The sequence below is a fragment of the Pungitius pungitius genome, chromosome 5, assembly GCF_949316345.1.
Source record: "Pungitius pungitius chromosome 5, fPunPun2.1, whole genome shotgun sequence".
NCBI classification, from domain to species: domain Eukaryota; kingdom Metazoa; phylum Chordata; class Actinopteri; order Perciformes; family Gasterosteidae; genus Pungitius; species Pungitius pungitius.
This window is the reverse complement of record NC_084904.1, coordinates 18,880,515-18,895,417: the sequence shown is the minus strand read 5'-3', so window position 1 is coordinate 18,895,417 and position 14,903 is coordinate 18,880,515. Positions and strand designations below refer to the sequence as shown.

The following is a 14,903-nucleotide window of genomic DNA, read 5'->3' as shown; positions in this document are numbered from 1 at the left end:
GTCTCTGCATGTGACAAACCGCCCTAATTAGCTCATCTCAAGCACCTGTGCCTGTCTAGCGGCAATCAGGGGTTGCCGTGGTGATGGCGACGGTTAAGTGGCAGGTCTTCTCATGGAATTCAAACGGAGGTAAACATAAAATATACATGCCTCCCAGACCAGACACGAGCCGTTTCTCCCAAGGCCTTTTTTTCCTTTTGTGTTTTTTACTTGAGGCTTTAGTCAATATTTTCGTGGGAAATTTGGTGTGTGGAGACGAAGAATGCGAGCGTGTTACGTAACTTCCACAGGTTTGCTCGTCGCCGGAAATGTGATGAATGAAGAAAATTGGGCATTTGATCCTTGAGTGGAACGTTTTGATGATTGACCGCTCAATCCGTGTATAATAAGACATTTGGATAACCAAAATCGCTTTGGAATGGTACAAAGTCTTTCATGTCTGCAGCAATAGTTTTCATTAAAGCAGTGGCTTTAATTTAAACCAATGTTTTATGTAGCTTTGTTAGTTTAGTGTTGCCTATTAATTCTGCTGCTTCTCTCTGCTTCAACAATTTCTGGATAAAGTCTTCACTGCTTGGTGCAAGTATCCTTCTGATCTTTCGAGTGTCTGCAAATGAGAACATACTCAAATTTTATTACAAACTATTTGATCCCTTGCTGAAGTTTGCCCAAGAAATGAACAGGCTGTAAGTGTTTCTGACTGAGAGACACAGAACAAAACAGAAAATGTGATCACATACCTTCTATACGGTATATACGGTGACACGGGACCTTCTTCAGCAGGGTTTGAAGCCCTCATGGCGTAGAGTGTTTGGTCCCAGCTGCCTTTAGATCATTAAGAAGTTCCTCCTGTGTCGTTCCGAACTGACGCCTCACCTTTACCCCCCCCCGGGGCGAGATCTTGCGTGGAGCCCCAGGCCGGGCGGGGGGGGGAGATTAGATGTCCTTTTGTGTTCCTTCCATTTCCAAGTAATTGCACCAACAGTTGTCTCCTTCTCACGGAGCTGCTCGACTATTTTCTTGTCGCCCCTTCCAGCCTCGTGTAGGTCTTCTCCCTGACATCCTGCGACAGCTCTTTGGTCCCGGGGGGGACAGGTTGGGATCTGAGCGACAGATTCCGTGGACAGGGGTCTTTTATACGGGTAACAGGTTGAGATTTGGAGTACTTTCTTCAAGCCAGGGGACTAATTGCCGGTCTGTGGGAGCCAGAATTCGGGCTTGTTGGTGGAGGATCAAATGCTTATTTTCCCACACTCACATGCAAATCAATGTATCACTTTTACATGATGGGATTTTCGGCATTTTCTTTTTATATTCTGTGTCTCACGGCTAAATAAAACGTTACAATCATCGACCGTTTCTCAAAATTACAAAAGCAGCAGTGATCAGCAGATCAAATTATTATTCATTCCACTGTAAATGTTTAACATTTAATAACCCAACACTGAAAACTGTTTTCCTTTTGCATCAAAAAGTACAGGTCGTCTTCAAGCCATTTCAGAGCACCGGACACTAGCAGAACCTTTTGTGTTCGACCTTATGTGAAGGTGTGGAAACAGGTTGCTCAAAGTCCTGATGCGCCCTGACGTAACGGACCCTTTTAATAGAACTTTGCAAGAGCGTAACCATGCATTCTTTGGGCGGTGGGAGGGGGGGTCGTGTCCACCCCCAATATTAAGAAAATGACAATCTGCCCCCCCCCCCTCAATATACAGCAGAAAATATGAAAAATATATGCTCTCCTTTTATGAACCCTGTCTCTTGTTATGTTTTTCTTAACAAACGGAAATAAATAAGACATAAGTGTGTGAGTCCCCCTCCTAATTGTAGCTACACTTGTACTTCTGTGATTTCGTTTGACACCTACTTGGTTGTTCTGTGTTGTCATGGTTACCTGTCACTTTTTCGTCAGTCAGTTGAGAGCAAAGAAAGTCACGTTAGTTAAGAGGTAGAGTTGGAGAGGAGGTAGAGTAATGGAGGATTTAAGGTTACCTAAAAAGCGGAGAAAACTGGACCAGCAGCCGAGCATACGCGTTATGTTTCGGACAGTAAGTAACGTATTCATTTGGACCCCATCAATGTCTAAGCCATGGTTACGCCTCTGGAACTTTGTAACGTTTCGGTGACCTTCGATCACCATCATCATCACCTAGTGGCGCGCATCCGCTGCGCGCTCCCCATTGGACTGAGCTCCTCCCGTGTTCCTTTAAGGAAGGTCTGAGCAGCTCATTTCCACAGCATTACGCAGAGAACAAAGCTGCTCCACATGTCCCCGCCGGTCCCCCCCCCCCCCCCCCCATCCATCCATCCTCCTCTTGGAGACGTTCGGAGTGGAGCGCGCGCCTCCGTGCCTGCGGATCGTGGGTCTGACTCTGTGGTCGCTGGGTGGACCGCTTGCTGTAAATGTTAACTTTGAACTGTACCCTTAACATTACTGTTAAAACTATATGAAGTGTGGTTGAGTATCGGAAAAGCCGCGGACGACGCAGAACGCTCGTTCATTTTTTTTTGTATTCTTTAATTAGCTCATTTTTTTTAATCGTCGTCTCTTGGCAACAGCGAGCGCGCCCGACAGGACCAAGGTAAGGTTACTTCCACATCTCTATGGCCCCACGTTGGCATCTCCTCTCATCCACAGCATGTTGTCCGCGTAAATCTCTCATCCACAGACAGCATGCTTTTCCTTAAAGAAAGCCATGGTTTAAGTAAAATAACTTTCTGGTTTGTTGAACCCTTCTGGACGTTTTTCTTTCTACAAGATTGAACAAATAAAAAGCCCAAACCTGATATTTTAAAAGCTAACGAAAAGTCCGCTGCGTCTTTTTTTCTTCACAAAGCAAGGTTGTTATTTGTCTATTTGTCCCATTATTAATATTTATTTTAGGAGTCTTGTGGAAAGGATAAATGATTGTCTCTCCAGAGAACAGAGAGATTCTTAAATGAAACAAATTGGTTTTAATTATCACGCTGTGTCAAAGCCGATCCCCTCACTCAGCACAACGCTTTAAGCTTCACATCCAAACAAGCAAGAAAACCATGATCACTATGCACACAGCCCATAGTTCTATGTTCACCTTTTAACGGTGTGGACTTCCAGCTGTTATTCTGTAGTAGCATCTGTATAAACTGGTCCGTCTTGTTGCATGCCACTACTGGTGGCCCTGTGGAGTTTGTGCCTTCAGCCTTTCCCTTTGAAGACTCACATTGTTTGTGCACTTTCACACCTTATTGGAAACAGGATGCAAAAACACAAAACACATTTTAGTTTTTCTATCATTTAAATATGAGCCCTAGTTGCTGGTGCTTACATTTAAATTATTTAAAACACTTGATTTAAAAAACGATATGGCTAAATCCTTTATCAAAATGGTTATTGGACAGGACTGTGCTTCAGAAGGTTTTCCTGATGAAGGGGAACGTTTTTTTTATTTTATTTTAATTTAAAATTTAAAGGGTTTCATTTTGAAAATGTGGTAGTTATGATCAGGACGTTAAAGCATGGAACTCAGTGCAAATGGAAAATAACATTTTTGCCCGTCTTTTTACACAACAACTTTTTTTTTAAATGAGGCTCAAGGGTTTACAGGTGTTTTTCACGCACTCATGACAGCTGTTTGTTTACGTCAATGAGGCGTTTCATTGAGCATGTGACATGTTGACATTGCACCGTGGTTTATACTGTGATGCGATGGCTGCAAAATCCCAAACCACGTTGGACTCTGCAGCCCACCGTGCTGCTCCACAGACTCAGGAGATTCCAACAGAGACGGACGTCTCTCACGAGGCGTCCGTCAGGTGACGGCTGACATTTAGTTAAGTTCAGCAGCTCCAGGATGTAACTCGACAAGAGATCGTCACTTTCCGTCTTCAGTTTAAGGGAAAAAGACACTTTCGCAGGTCAAATTCAATAATTCAATGCTCTGTGCTTGAAAACACAGAGTACAGCGAAGTGCTATTTCAGGTTGAACTGCTTTGACACTTTTTGTATTGATCAACGTTGCCTCCTCCACCACGCCGTGACAGCATGAACTGACTAATTGCGGACCCTGAAATGGATCATTTTCAGAGGAACCTCACGAGGTGACATGTGCCCCGCTGCGTCTGCAGGGGGTGGAGAAACAAAGCCTTGTCACCGGCACGCCAGGAACGGCCTTCAAAGCCATTATTGGAGAAATTGCTATCTGGGCGGGCAAATGATTTAATTGAAGGCCTCCAGCCTTCCAGCCTCGGGGCTGGTCGCCACCGTTCCAACCCGCTGCCCCGGGTAATCTTCACTGGATCTGGCTGAAGCTCGGGGCCCGCCAGCAACCGGGCTTCAATCAGCCGTACCCGGTGGCAGCCATAAATCATGCGAGCGGGAGATTCTTTTCCGTGATTGGACCCGGCATAGAACAATTGGGTGGCTCAGCCACATGAGTGTGAGCGAATCTCCACCGTCGCCGGCTAACTCGATACCCTCCGTTTCCATCTTCAGTGCCTCCACTGTTGATTTCCATGCCGCAGGGGGTTAAATGTTTTGCTGACACGTTTCACCTGGCAACAAGCTTTTGTGCCTCAACAGCCTCTAAAGTGTCAATATCCTCTGTAGTGGTCTCCGTTATGGTCATTATGACTCCTGACTGGCAGAGCACCGCCTGTAACGCTTTTCTGCCTTTTAGGAAGGGGTTAGTCCCGCCCCCTTTTTGCTGATTGACTAAATGTTAAGATTCAAAGGTCTGGTCTACATGGAGGCTCAGCATAAACCTCCGTATGGGGGACACATTGCTTTGAAAACAAGCATATACTGTATATATATTTATATATATATATATATATATATATATATATATATATATATATATATATATTTTAAGTAGCACAATAAATAATCAGAATATGACAATACAAATGCTTTTTTGCTTTTTTATACACTTTGAGACCTTACTAAAATTCCAAAATTTAAATGTAAAGTGTAAGAAACTGTTGACTTTACAGATTAAGTACGAGTTGTGATATAGAAATAATTTGCGCGCGCACATCAAAACGGTCCGGGTGAAGCCTTGTTGAAAGGACCTGGCAACACCTTATGGCCCGTAACCATAGTAACCTGCGTGGGCAAGTCAAGAGTGGGAGGAAGAGATGCTGCTGACAGAGAAAAAGGGTCGACTTTGAGCAGCAAGTCGCTCGAAGTGTCTGACGAGTCCCTTTTTATAGTTTTAACCAACTTCTGATTAGTCCGTCTTTGGGGGCCGGGTAGCGTGTCCACAGCAGGAACGCGCTACCCAGAGGGCGGGTCTGCACCCCCATTGCCCCGTCCACTTTGCTGAGGCTGACCAGTCCATACCACCTGTACAAAAAATTATTTTTTTTAAAGCCTGCGATCCCAGTGCTGACAACGCAGCCACAATGCCAGCCACAAAGTTTCACTCTGCACTGTTACTAAGTGGTTTGCATAACACCTGAATCTGTTTGGGGACCTGTTGCTGAAAGGATATGCTTTCATGGTTATAAACCTAAAAGGGCTTTTTAAAGTCTTTTGCCCTTGGGATGCTTCATGTTCGGAGGCTTTGTTCTGGCAGTCTGGAGTTGAAAATTAGATGGAAAAAACTATTTAGATGTTGCCCAACTCCCCGGGTAGACGGTCTGGACAGGGCTGAAAAACATCAATTTGCCGCCTCCCTGTTGGCATGATGCATGATTCCTTTAAAAGAAATACTGTATGAAGTGAAGGCAATGTCACTTTGAAGTATAACTGTAATATTCAACTAAGGAGAACCAAGACTTAACAAGCTTAAATAAATATTGTTCTTTTTTAATGTATTGCTGACTCTACAAACAATAAGTAAATAGAATCAATGTAGGTATTTTTGCTGCATTAACGTCATGCTTATCTTTTTCCTCCTGAATTTGACATTTCTGTGCTCCCGAGGGTGAGCTTTAATTAGTCTACCGCAGCGTCCTGCCTTCAGGTGGACACACATGTAAGCCACCGCTTTGAATATTAACGAGCACACAAACGGCACATTGACATATTGCACCCTCAGAGAAACATGACGAACCATCGGGACTCTTTTTTTGATGAGCGTTAATGCCACCAGTGGATTGCAACAGAAGGACGTCCCAATGCCAGTCACATGCCATGTAGCCACATGCTTTGTTTTAGGTCCACACTAATCAAATGAAGAACTGTTACTCAGCGGGCGTCTGTTATTACAGATGCAAGCTGAGCAAACGATCAGCTTGCTTCGTTAACAAGAAACAAGAAGAGATCGAACTAAATACGGTTGGTAATGAGGACTTTTGGACATTCTGGACCTCCGGCCTTAAGTTCCTCCTCCAACCCTTGGTGGAAACCTACACCGTTGATGTTCGGTGTAGATTCAATGTTTTTGCTTGACGTCGCCTCGGATCTACTGCACCCAAAAGTTCTTCCTCCGATGGCCTTGTGTGCAACTTTTTCAAGGACTTCCGTGTGAGGCATTGAGGTTTTATCGGCACATTACTGCACACGTTGACACTGCACAGTGACGCCATGGCTGCAAATATCCCAAACCACGTTGGACTCTGCAGCCCACCGTGCTGTCCCACGGACCCGGGAGACTCCAACAGAGACGGACGTCTCTCACGAGACGTCCATCAGGTGACGGCTGACATTTGGTTAAGTTCAGCAGCTCCGGGATGTTAACTCGACAAGAGACGTGGTCACTGTCCGTCTGTCTACTCTTGGCAAGTCACATTCAGTAATTCAACACTTTGTGCATGGGATTAGAGATTGTAGAGTAGATAAATGCTATTTCAGGGTGAACTGCTTCAAAACTAAACTGTTAACTATATTTTTGTTGTGACAGCATGAACTGACGCAGAAAGCCTCCTGCATCCTCCCGTGGAAGCGGCGCCTAGTCCGACTCCCGCCACGAGCACTTTGTTCACTTTGATTCTCTCTGGACCAAATTAGACCTTTTAAAATAGAGTGGGGCTGCATCAAAAACGAAGAGAACAGAAAAACGGACATTTCGAACTTCCCAAAAAGAGAGCTTTAATGAATCCACCTCGGCTTCAGGCCTTGCTGTGCACATGTAAGCTACCACATTGAATATTAACAAGCACATAAACAGTAAAAAAAAACATATTGGACCATCTGGCACCAGTGCAGAGGAATATAAAAGGCTGATGAGCAACGCCACCTGTAGATTGTAATACAAGTCATGTCTTATGTGTTTACATTTTACAGATCTGATGTCTGTTTTTACTCCACAGCAGAGATGAAGAATTGTAATTATTTTAGTCCAAATAAAAAAATTAAAAAAAGAACTCACTTCTGGTGTCACCCATTGTGAAAAAAGTCAATTGTGTCTTCTTAAAGTAATTAACACTAATGAAGCAAATTCATTCAACGCTAGAGAAGTGTTAGGAGTTTCACAATAAGTTTTAAAATAAAATACTGGAAATTCGGCAGCAGTTCAAGGCAGCTGCCCGAATTGAACTGAATTATTGATGACGATGTTGGCTCTTGGCCTCCGTCAACACAGACTTGATCAACATCTCTCTGCCTTTTAAAATAAGATGCAGATCAGAATGCATTCCCGCTTGGTTTTAAAACGCCGCATTTGAGACGTGCGATCCAGACATTTTAGCCTTTACGGTGTCTGCTGGGATCTTGGCCTTTGGTTTTAAACATGCTGCTGTTTAACCCCTTTGAAAGAAGCCCCCTTTAGATCCCTGCCAGTTTAATCCCACGGGACTCAGACTTTTCTTTGAAGATATTTAGTAGTTTTTCTATCCACAACATTTATCATTAACACAACACAGCTTTTATGTGGACAATAGAAAATGGGATGATAGGCTTTAAAAACACATTCTTGCTTCTTCAAACTGGGAGCTTGCGCTGCGATCTACTGTTTATACACTAAGAAAACATCTGGCAACACCACGTTAATCAGTTCAATGAAATATCGCACTGCCTAAAGTGATAATCTAGTGAATTAGGATTCAAACGTCATTTTGGGATTTAGCTTCGTTGACTTGTGAATGTGAATAATCATTTTATTTAACAATGTATATCAATCATTAATAGCTAAATCCTACATGACCGGCTAATTCAAACTGTGTGCACATTGAGCTTATTCAGTCTCCATGGAGATTGGCCCTTCCTCATTTGTGTCATTTATTTCTTCTTTTCATGTTCAGCGTCAGCCGGAGGAGGTAAATCAAGACATCAAGTGGCTTTGTCATGGTTTCTCTGGGCTTCATTTATTCGATTCCTGTTCTTTTTTGTAATCCCCGGCTCGTGTGTCCCGTGTTCGTTTGACTTGTTGTCTCAAATTGATGTCTTTCCTCAAATCATATAAGTCTACTTGTGTCTTGTCCCCCTTTGAGCCCTTCCCCTCATGCCTCCTCTTGACAGGCTTACTGCAAGAACAAAGCAGACCAAACCACTAATAAAGATAGATAGACCACATATTCCTATTATTATGATGAAAAAGAAAAGCAGCGTGCTGTGAGGTCGAGTGAGGATCCCCGTTAGTTAATGCAGATACTCTTCCCAAGGCCATTAACATAAAAAAACACAAGATAATTATACAACACTCCACCACCGTAATTTAGAAAGAACATATTTATATTATTGTATACACAAGGGGATTTGATGTATGGTTACTTTAGGTCAGTAATTAAGATCCAATGTGAAAATTACTACTTGTGCTTTACTCAGTGTTTCAAAAAATGGGATCTAGAAGTGAGTGTCTTCTCATCATACAGCGTTTCTTTGCTGGTATTTTGTCTATTTAAGCGTCTTGTGACCTCTTTTTTGGATTGTGAGTGTTTGTACATTTCGTAATACCAGTTCCCTACGAAAGACAGTGATGATCCTTTAATCTCTCCTCATCTTTTAGCCAGAGAAATGAGTTCATTTTTACCAATATTCTTGGGTCATCATCATATGTCGTGTCAAAAGGGAGAGCAGCATCTCTTCACCACTGATTCCATCTGATTTCCATCATCTTTGCCACCGGCGAGTCAAAGCATTTAGACTCCTGATCGTCTGGTACCAGACTGTCCCCTCGTCACTCTCTTTCTATCGTCAGTCTTACAACGCATCCACTCTGATCAATTTCAAATCAGTCAATTTCCGCGCTTTATTAAAAAAATTCTGAAATGCCTCACTCGAAGCTGGCCCGGAGCCTTCAATCAAACAGCTATCATCTTAACTGTATGCGATATTGATTCTGGACCGCGAGATGCAGTTCGTAATGTGTGACTCACATCTGTGAGAGGTGATTTGTTTTTGACTCCGCTCTTTGCTCTCCAGCTGCTTGTCGCAGCGCATCCCCATCATGGTTGTAAGTGACCATTATCTTCAGATAACTGTAGTCCGCAGGTGCCCCGGACAATTATTTTGACATCGGTTGCACTGGTGCAAAAAAGCGAGAGGCCTGTGAACGAGGGTAATTCGACGCGTCGTGACGCACGGCAGGGTGCTGTGCACTGTATTTACACCCAACACAACACTTCCAACTAATATAAATATAAATGTGGTTCATTTACACACTGGAGGATCTTCCTTGAGAACTTTTTTCTCGTGGCGTCAAAAACCCCCGGATTAAAGCAACTTTCTAATCTTTAAGACTAACTTTTAGACTTACATGAACTCCTGACCAAATTCAGGCCTTTGATTCAAAACAAATAATAATCGCGATATCACAATAAACCTCTCCTTGTCACTATTTCATCTCCTCTACAGTGTCTGATCCCCTGGAGGATGGATGTTCTGGAAAACATGGGCGAGGAATGGAGGGAGTTGGAGGCGTCGGCCAACAAAGGAGCCATCATAAACGTCAGCCTTGGCTCCGCCAATGACACCAACATGACCTTTTTCCCCTATTATCAGCACTCTCTGTACGTGGCCGCCAGCTACATCCTGGCCTACTTCTTCATATTCCTGCTGTGTATGGTGGGGAACATCCTGGTGTGTCTGATTGTTTTGGAAAACCGTCGAATGCGCACGGTCACCAATCTCTTCATCCTCAACCTGGCCATCAGTGACCTGCTGGTGGGCATCTTCTGCATCCCTACCACGCTGGTGGACAACCTCATCACAGGTAGTCCCCCTGTTTCTCTGCAAACAGAGACCCGCTTCTCAGCTGTTTTACTTAATTAAATAGAGTGACTGATTCCGACCCTGTTCCTTACGCTGGCTTTGATGTGGGCTGCTCTCTTACTCTGGATGCTCTAAGGGTGCTTTGTTGTGGGGTTTTATTTCTTGTGACGCTAATGCCAAGGCAAGAAAACGGAGAAACAGGTTGCAAAACAGGTTGTTTGCCGTACTACTGCTGTGAAATCCCTCTGATAGTAGAGGGTTTACAGGGGGGGCGGGGGGGGGGGGGGGGGAGATGGGAAATAAAGGTGCACTGCGGCCATATTCAAGCTTTAAATGGCCTTTTGAATCGTGGATCGAGCTCTAAACGCTGCGGCTCATAACATTCACAGTACCAAAGTGGTCTCAGGGTGGGAAAGTTCAGGGTTGGATGTTTATTCATTAAAGGGCCCTCTTTGTGCGCTCATTGCTTTACCTACTATTCGGAGGAGGACTCTGAAACTCCCGGATGCTCAAATATGAAAAATCATATTTTAGGGGCAGCTGTTGTTATGTGCCCTTGCTTGCAGAAAAAAAAAAAAACACCTTTGCTCTCCACTGGACTCAATCATCAGAGTAAAGTATACATGATGTGAGGTCAAGCTGGCCCACTGATGGCAAATGAGGTGGCGTCAGACAGGTGTGATGGATTATTTCACCTGTATTGCAGGTCACAATCCCGCTCTGGGGGTGTCTGAAGGCTTTTTTTCTGCAGCAGAAGGAATGTTGAATGAAACTGAAAAATGAAACAAAGAAACGTCTTCTCTGCATTTCCATTTGCAAGAATATCGGTAGCCTTGAATATGTTCGCTCCACATTAATGAAATTCTCTGGTTCTGGATTTATAGAAATCCTAATAGGTTGACCATGATGTTACTGCTTTCAACAGGTTGGCCCTTTTCCAACATTGTGTGCAAGATGAGCGGCTTTGTGCAGGGAATGTCTGTTTCCGCCTCGGTCTTCACTCTTGTCGCCATCGCCGTTGAAAGGTTTGAATTTGATTTGCTTTTTCTCTACTCACAACCGCATTTGCCTTAAAAAGTGAAATATTAACCATTTGGATCAGCACCACCAAAGTACTACAGGAACCATGAATATCCGCACAACATTTAGATCAATGTTCACGTATTTCCCAACTGAATCATGAGATCATAAGTACAAAACATTTGCTGATCACAGCTTTAAAATTCCATTTTTAAAACATTTATTATCTGTTAATCTGAGATGGAGGTTTGTCATGATCGTGAAGAACAAAAATGAGCCCCAATGGTATTTTATACATTGTTCTTTATCCGTAGACGTGCGGCTGACTTGTTGACTCGGCTCTTCTCTCTCTCACAGGTTTCGCTGCATCGTGTTCCCTCTGCGACCCAAGCCCAGCATTCTCGTGGCCAAGGCCGCCATCGTGTTGATCTGGGTGCTGGCGGTCGGGATCATGTGTCCCGCCGCCGTGGCGCTGACCGTCGATAGGGTCCCTTACCACACCATGGTGCACGACGGCGACTTCAACCAGACGTTCCCCCTGTACACCTGCTACGAAAACTTTGCCAACCCCCAGATGAGGAAAGTCTACACGGCGGTTCTGTTTGCTCACATCTACCTGGCGCCGCTCACCGTCATCACGCTGATGTACGGGGCCATCGGAGGCAAGCTGTGTTCTTCCGTGGTGGCGAACAGAGAGCCGCAGCTGGCCGACGCCGCGGTGCAGGCCAGGCGCCGAAGGCCCGGTCAGCCCATGATCTCCCAGAAGAAGGTCCGGGTGATAAAGATGCTGATCCTGGTGGCGTTGCTTTTCATGCTGTCCTGGCTGCCGCTGTGGACTCTCATGATGATGACCGACTACGCGGGCTTGGACAGGCAGCAGCTGGACCTTCTGACCAGCTACATTTTCCCCTTCGCCCACTGGCTGGCTTTCTCCAACTCCAGCGTCAACCCCATCATCTACGGCTACTACAACGAGAACTTCAAGAGGGCCTTCCAGGCCGTGTGCAAGACCAGGCCCCTCTGCTGCCTCCCCCGGTGCGACCTGTGGAAGAGGACGGCCAGGAGGGGCCGCAAAAACCGGCCCGGGCCGGCGCCTCGCGGGGCGGCCGACTTCAGAGACGTCATCAGCAATTACAACCAGCTCATCATGGGGCTGAGGAACCGCGTCCACAACGTCAACGTGTCCACAGAGACGGCCGAGATAGACGGGAGCGGCAGGGCGGGCTGCGCGCTGGTCCACTCGGAGGGAACCCTGTCGGAACGAGGGTTGGAAATGACGGTTGTGAACAAGAAAGGTAGCAGCGGGGAGGAGTCCGAAAAGGTCAGCTCAATGGCAGCCTCGGTGTGTCAAGCGTGGGACAACTAAGTGTGCACAATGCAGCCTGGGAAGAAGAAAAAAAAAAACATAAGCAAAGCCATAGTGTGTTGGAATGTGGCCTCGAGGAAGAAACTATTATTATGTTAAAGGTGGTAACTGTTTAGACGGGTGGTTAAACATTTCAACCCTGGTTCTGGGCTTGGCCTCACGCTCATTTCCATCAAGGACAGCACAGATTATGCCACTAGAGCGTGGGATTATTTTATATTTGGGAAATATTCCATGCATATCATACATCTCATTGTTTTGGGCTATGCTTATTAGGTGAATTCGGTCAGCCATGTGCAGTTAGTGGTTTAAATGTTCCTATTTTACTTTGACCATATTTTATTGGTCCATCTTTTTCTCCCCTCTATGGAGAAGACGTTGCCCATAAAATAGATGTTGACATGTTGACTTTTTGAATAGCCCATCAAAACCCATTCACTGTAAATTCACATTGTAAACCTGAAAGGAAACACAAACAACGTGAACCATTTGAATACGGCAGGAGAGGGAAAACCGACAACTGTTTTTCTCACATGACATCCCATCATCACCCATCACATTTCAGCGCCCTTCAATCGCAGGCCAGAGGCCACTGATGAGTGACGCCCCCCCCCCGCGCGCTGCTGTCTGTAAAGGCCTCCGCCGACACAAGGTTCAGCAGCTGATTGAACCGTGTGCTTTCGCAACATTTGTTGCAATTTATCGCTTTTTTTTTTTACAATTAGCGTTGAAGTGATTAACCAATTGAGAAATTGTTGGACGGACGGTGAATAAACTGATCACGATTCAGTTTGATGTCAAAATCAGCAACAATTTTTCGTTTAATTCGTAAAGCACTTTTTTTTTGTTATTGCCAGAATGTATTGTGCTACTAACTTAATAATTGATTAAGTTAAATAAAGCACTGGGGCCGTCCCTAAATGACCTTTTTATAACTGTCACTCTTCACATAAAACTTTACTGTGAGCTCAAGAGATCCCAGGAAATGTGCACATGTTCTTTCTGTCCTTAACAAGAAGTGCATTGTTTAAGGATCCACAAGGCCGGGGTCTGTTTAAATAGGTAATGCATCACAGTAAATGTCTTCTCGTAGATTATCTTGTCAGCTGCCACGGCTCTTTACCACTCTGTCTAACCCTAGACGAGGAGTGCAGGAGCAAAAAAACTGTTCTTAGTCGATGGCTCTATACAACTAATGTGATGGATATTGTTATATAAAACAATCAAAAACTGTGCCTTTTAACGAGTGTCTCCGTCTCCATCCTCAAGCCTAGAAGAGTTGAAACTCACTCAATTGTCACTTTAGGTTCCTTTTAGAGTTTGGATCATAACCAAAAGCGATATTTATTTATCCAGTTTCATGCCTGACTTTGATGGATCACAACAGAAAATGGAGTTCATCTGCAGATGCTCCAGTAAAGGTTAGAATAGAAGCACACCAGAAAAACAAGCTTCTCTTCCAGTTTCTACAGTTATTTCACTGGGCACCCGAGGACATGTAGTACTAAATATGGAGACACGCGCTACATTCATTCCTAATGAACTTCTAATAAACAATTGAATAGTTTGACTCTTTTCTCAGTCGAATGCGGCTGCTGGTGATCCAATGTGATTTCTTTTTCACTTGAAAGCTTGGCATTTCTAGTTTCAAATGATGCACAACCTTGTTATTAGAAACCGACTTGAAATCTTTATATATACACAAAGGCCACATTTGTGCAAATGACCATATTCATAAAAAGACATTGCTTGGAGGATAAGTAGTAGGCTAATGTTAGAATAGCAGTAAATAGCAGTGAGTTTTGCTAATTAACAACAAGCAGCTACTCCCACTGAGTTTTTTTTTCTTCTCAGTAGTTATTTTTGAGTTTACATAGGAATAAAGCGCACCAACAAAACAGTGACTGGGATGTAACATGAGGGAGACAAATACACACATCAATAATCCACAAGAGCCACAACCAAAGAATCGGGTGTAACGATAGACACGGTCGTCAGTGCTGGTCTGTTTTTGGGATCTTCAGTGGTGTGATGTAACGTGAATGCCTTCCCCAGTTGTTGCAGCAATATTGTTTTGTTTTTTTAACTATATATTTGTTTGCCCTATATGACAGCTATTTACGTATCCTAAGGGAGGGAAAATCAGTTGCTCTACATGTGCTTATTAGATTTGCATTGGAAATTGTATTGCGGCAGCTTCGTTGTCAAGGACAAAGGATGTTTGTGCCACAGTGGGTTGTAATTTACTGCGTCGTTCATTTGAATACGCTACTGACTTCAGAGGATTTATTTGAATTAAATGGGCGTTATGAGAGTAAAGATGTGTTTCAGACTGCTGTCTGACCATTTATTATTGTATTGTTGTTCTTTCTGCCTTTCTCTTGCCGTGTAAGTAGATGTAACTTTGTCGTTTGGCACTTGTGTGTTTTTACTGATGTTTTT

General features: G+C 44.1%; 1 protein-coding gene across 1 annotated transcript; it reads left to right on the top strand.

The window, feature by feature from the left end:
• The first annotated feature begins 2,370 nt into the window (after nucleotides 1-2,370).
• On the top strand, nucleotides 2,371-13,036 carry npffr1l2 (neuropeptide FF receptor 1 like 2). Its single transcript, XM_037482786.2, has 4 exons — nucleotides 2,371-2,582; nucleotides 9,719-10,076; nucleotides 11,001-11,100; nucleotides 11,453-13,036. The coding sequence occupies exons 2-4, from the start codon at nucleotides 9,737-9,739 to the stop codon at nucleotides 12,459-12,461; spliced, it is 1,449 nt and encodes a 482-aa protein (XP_037338683.2). The 5' UTR covers nucleotides 2,371-2,582; nucleotides 9,719-9,736; the 3' UTR covers nucleotides 12,462-13,036.
• Nucleotides 13,037-14,903: the final 1,867 nt, after the last annotated feature.

Coding starts and splice junctions, on each gene's coding strand:
- npffr1l2 (XM_037482786.2), top strand. CDS start 9,737: ATGGATGTTCTGGAAAACATGGGCGAGGAATGGAGGGAGTTGGAGGCG. Junction 10,077..11,000: donor GGTGGACAACCTCATCACAG/GTAGTCCCCCTG, acceptor TGCTTTCAACAG/GTTGGCCCTTTTCCAACATT. Junction 11,101..11,452: donor GTCGCCATCGCCGTTGAAAG/GTTTGAATTTGA, acceptor TCTCTCTCACAG/GTTTCGCTGCATCGTGTTCC.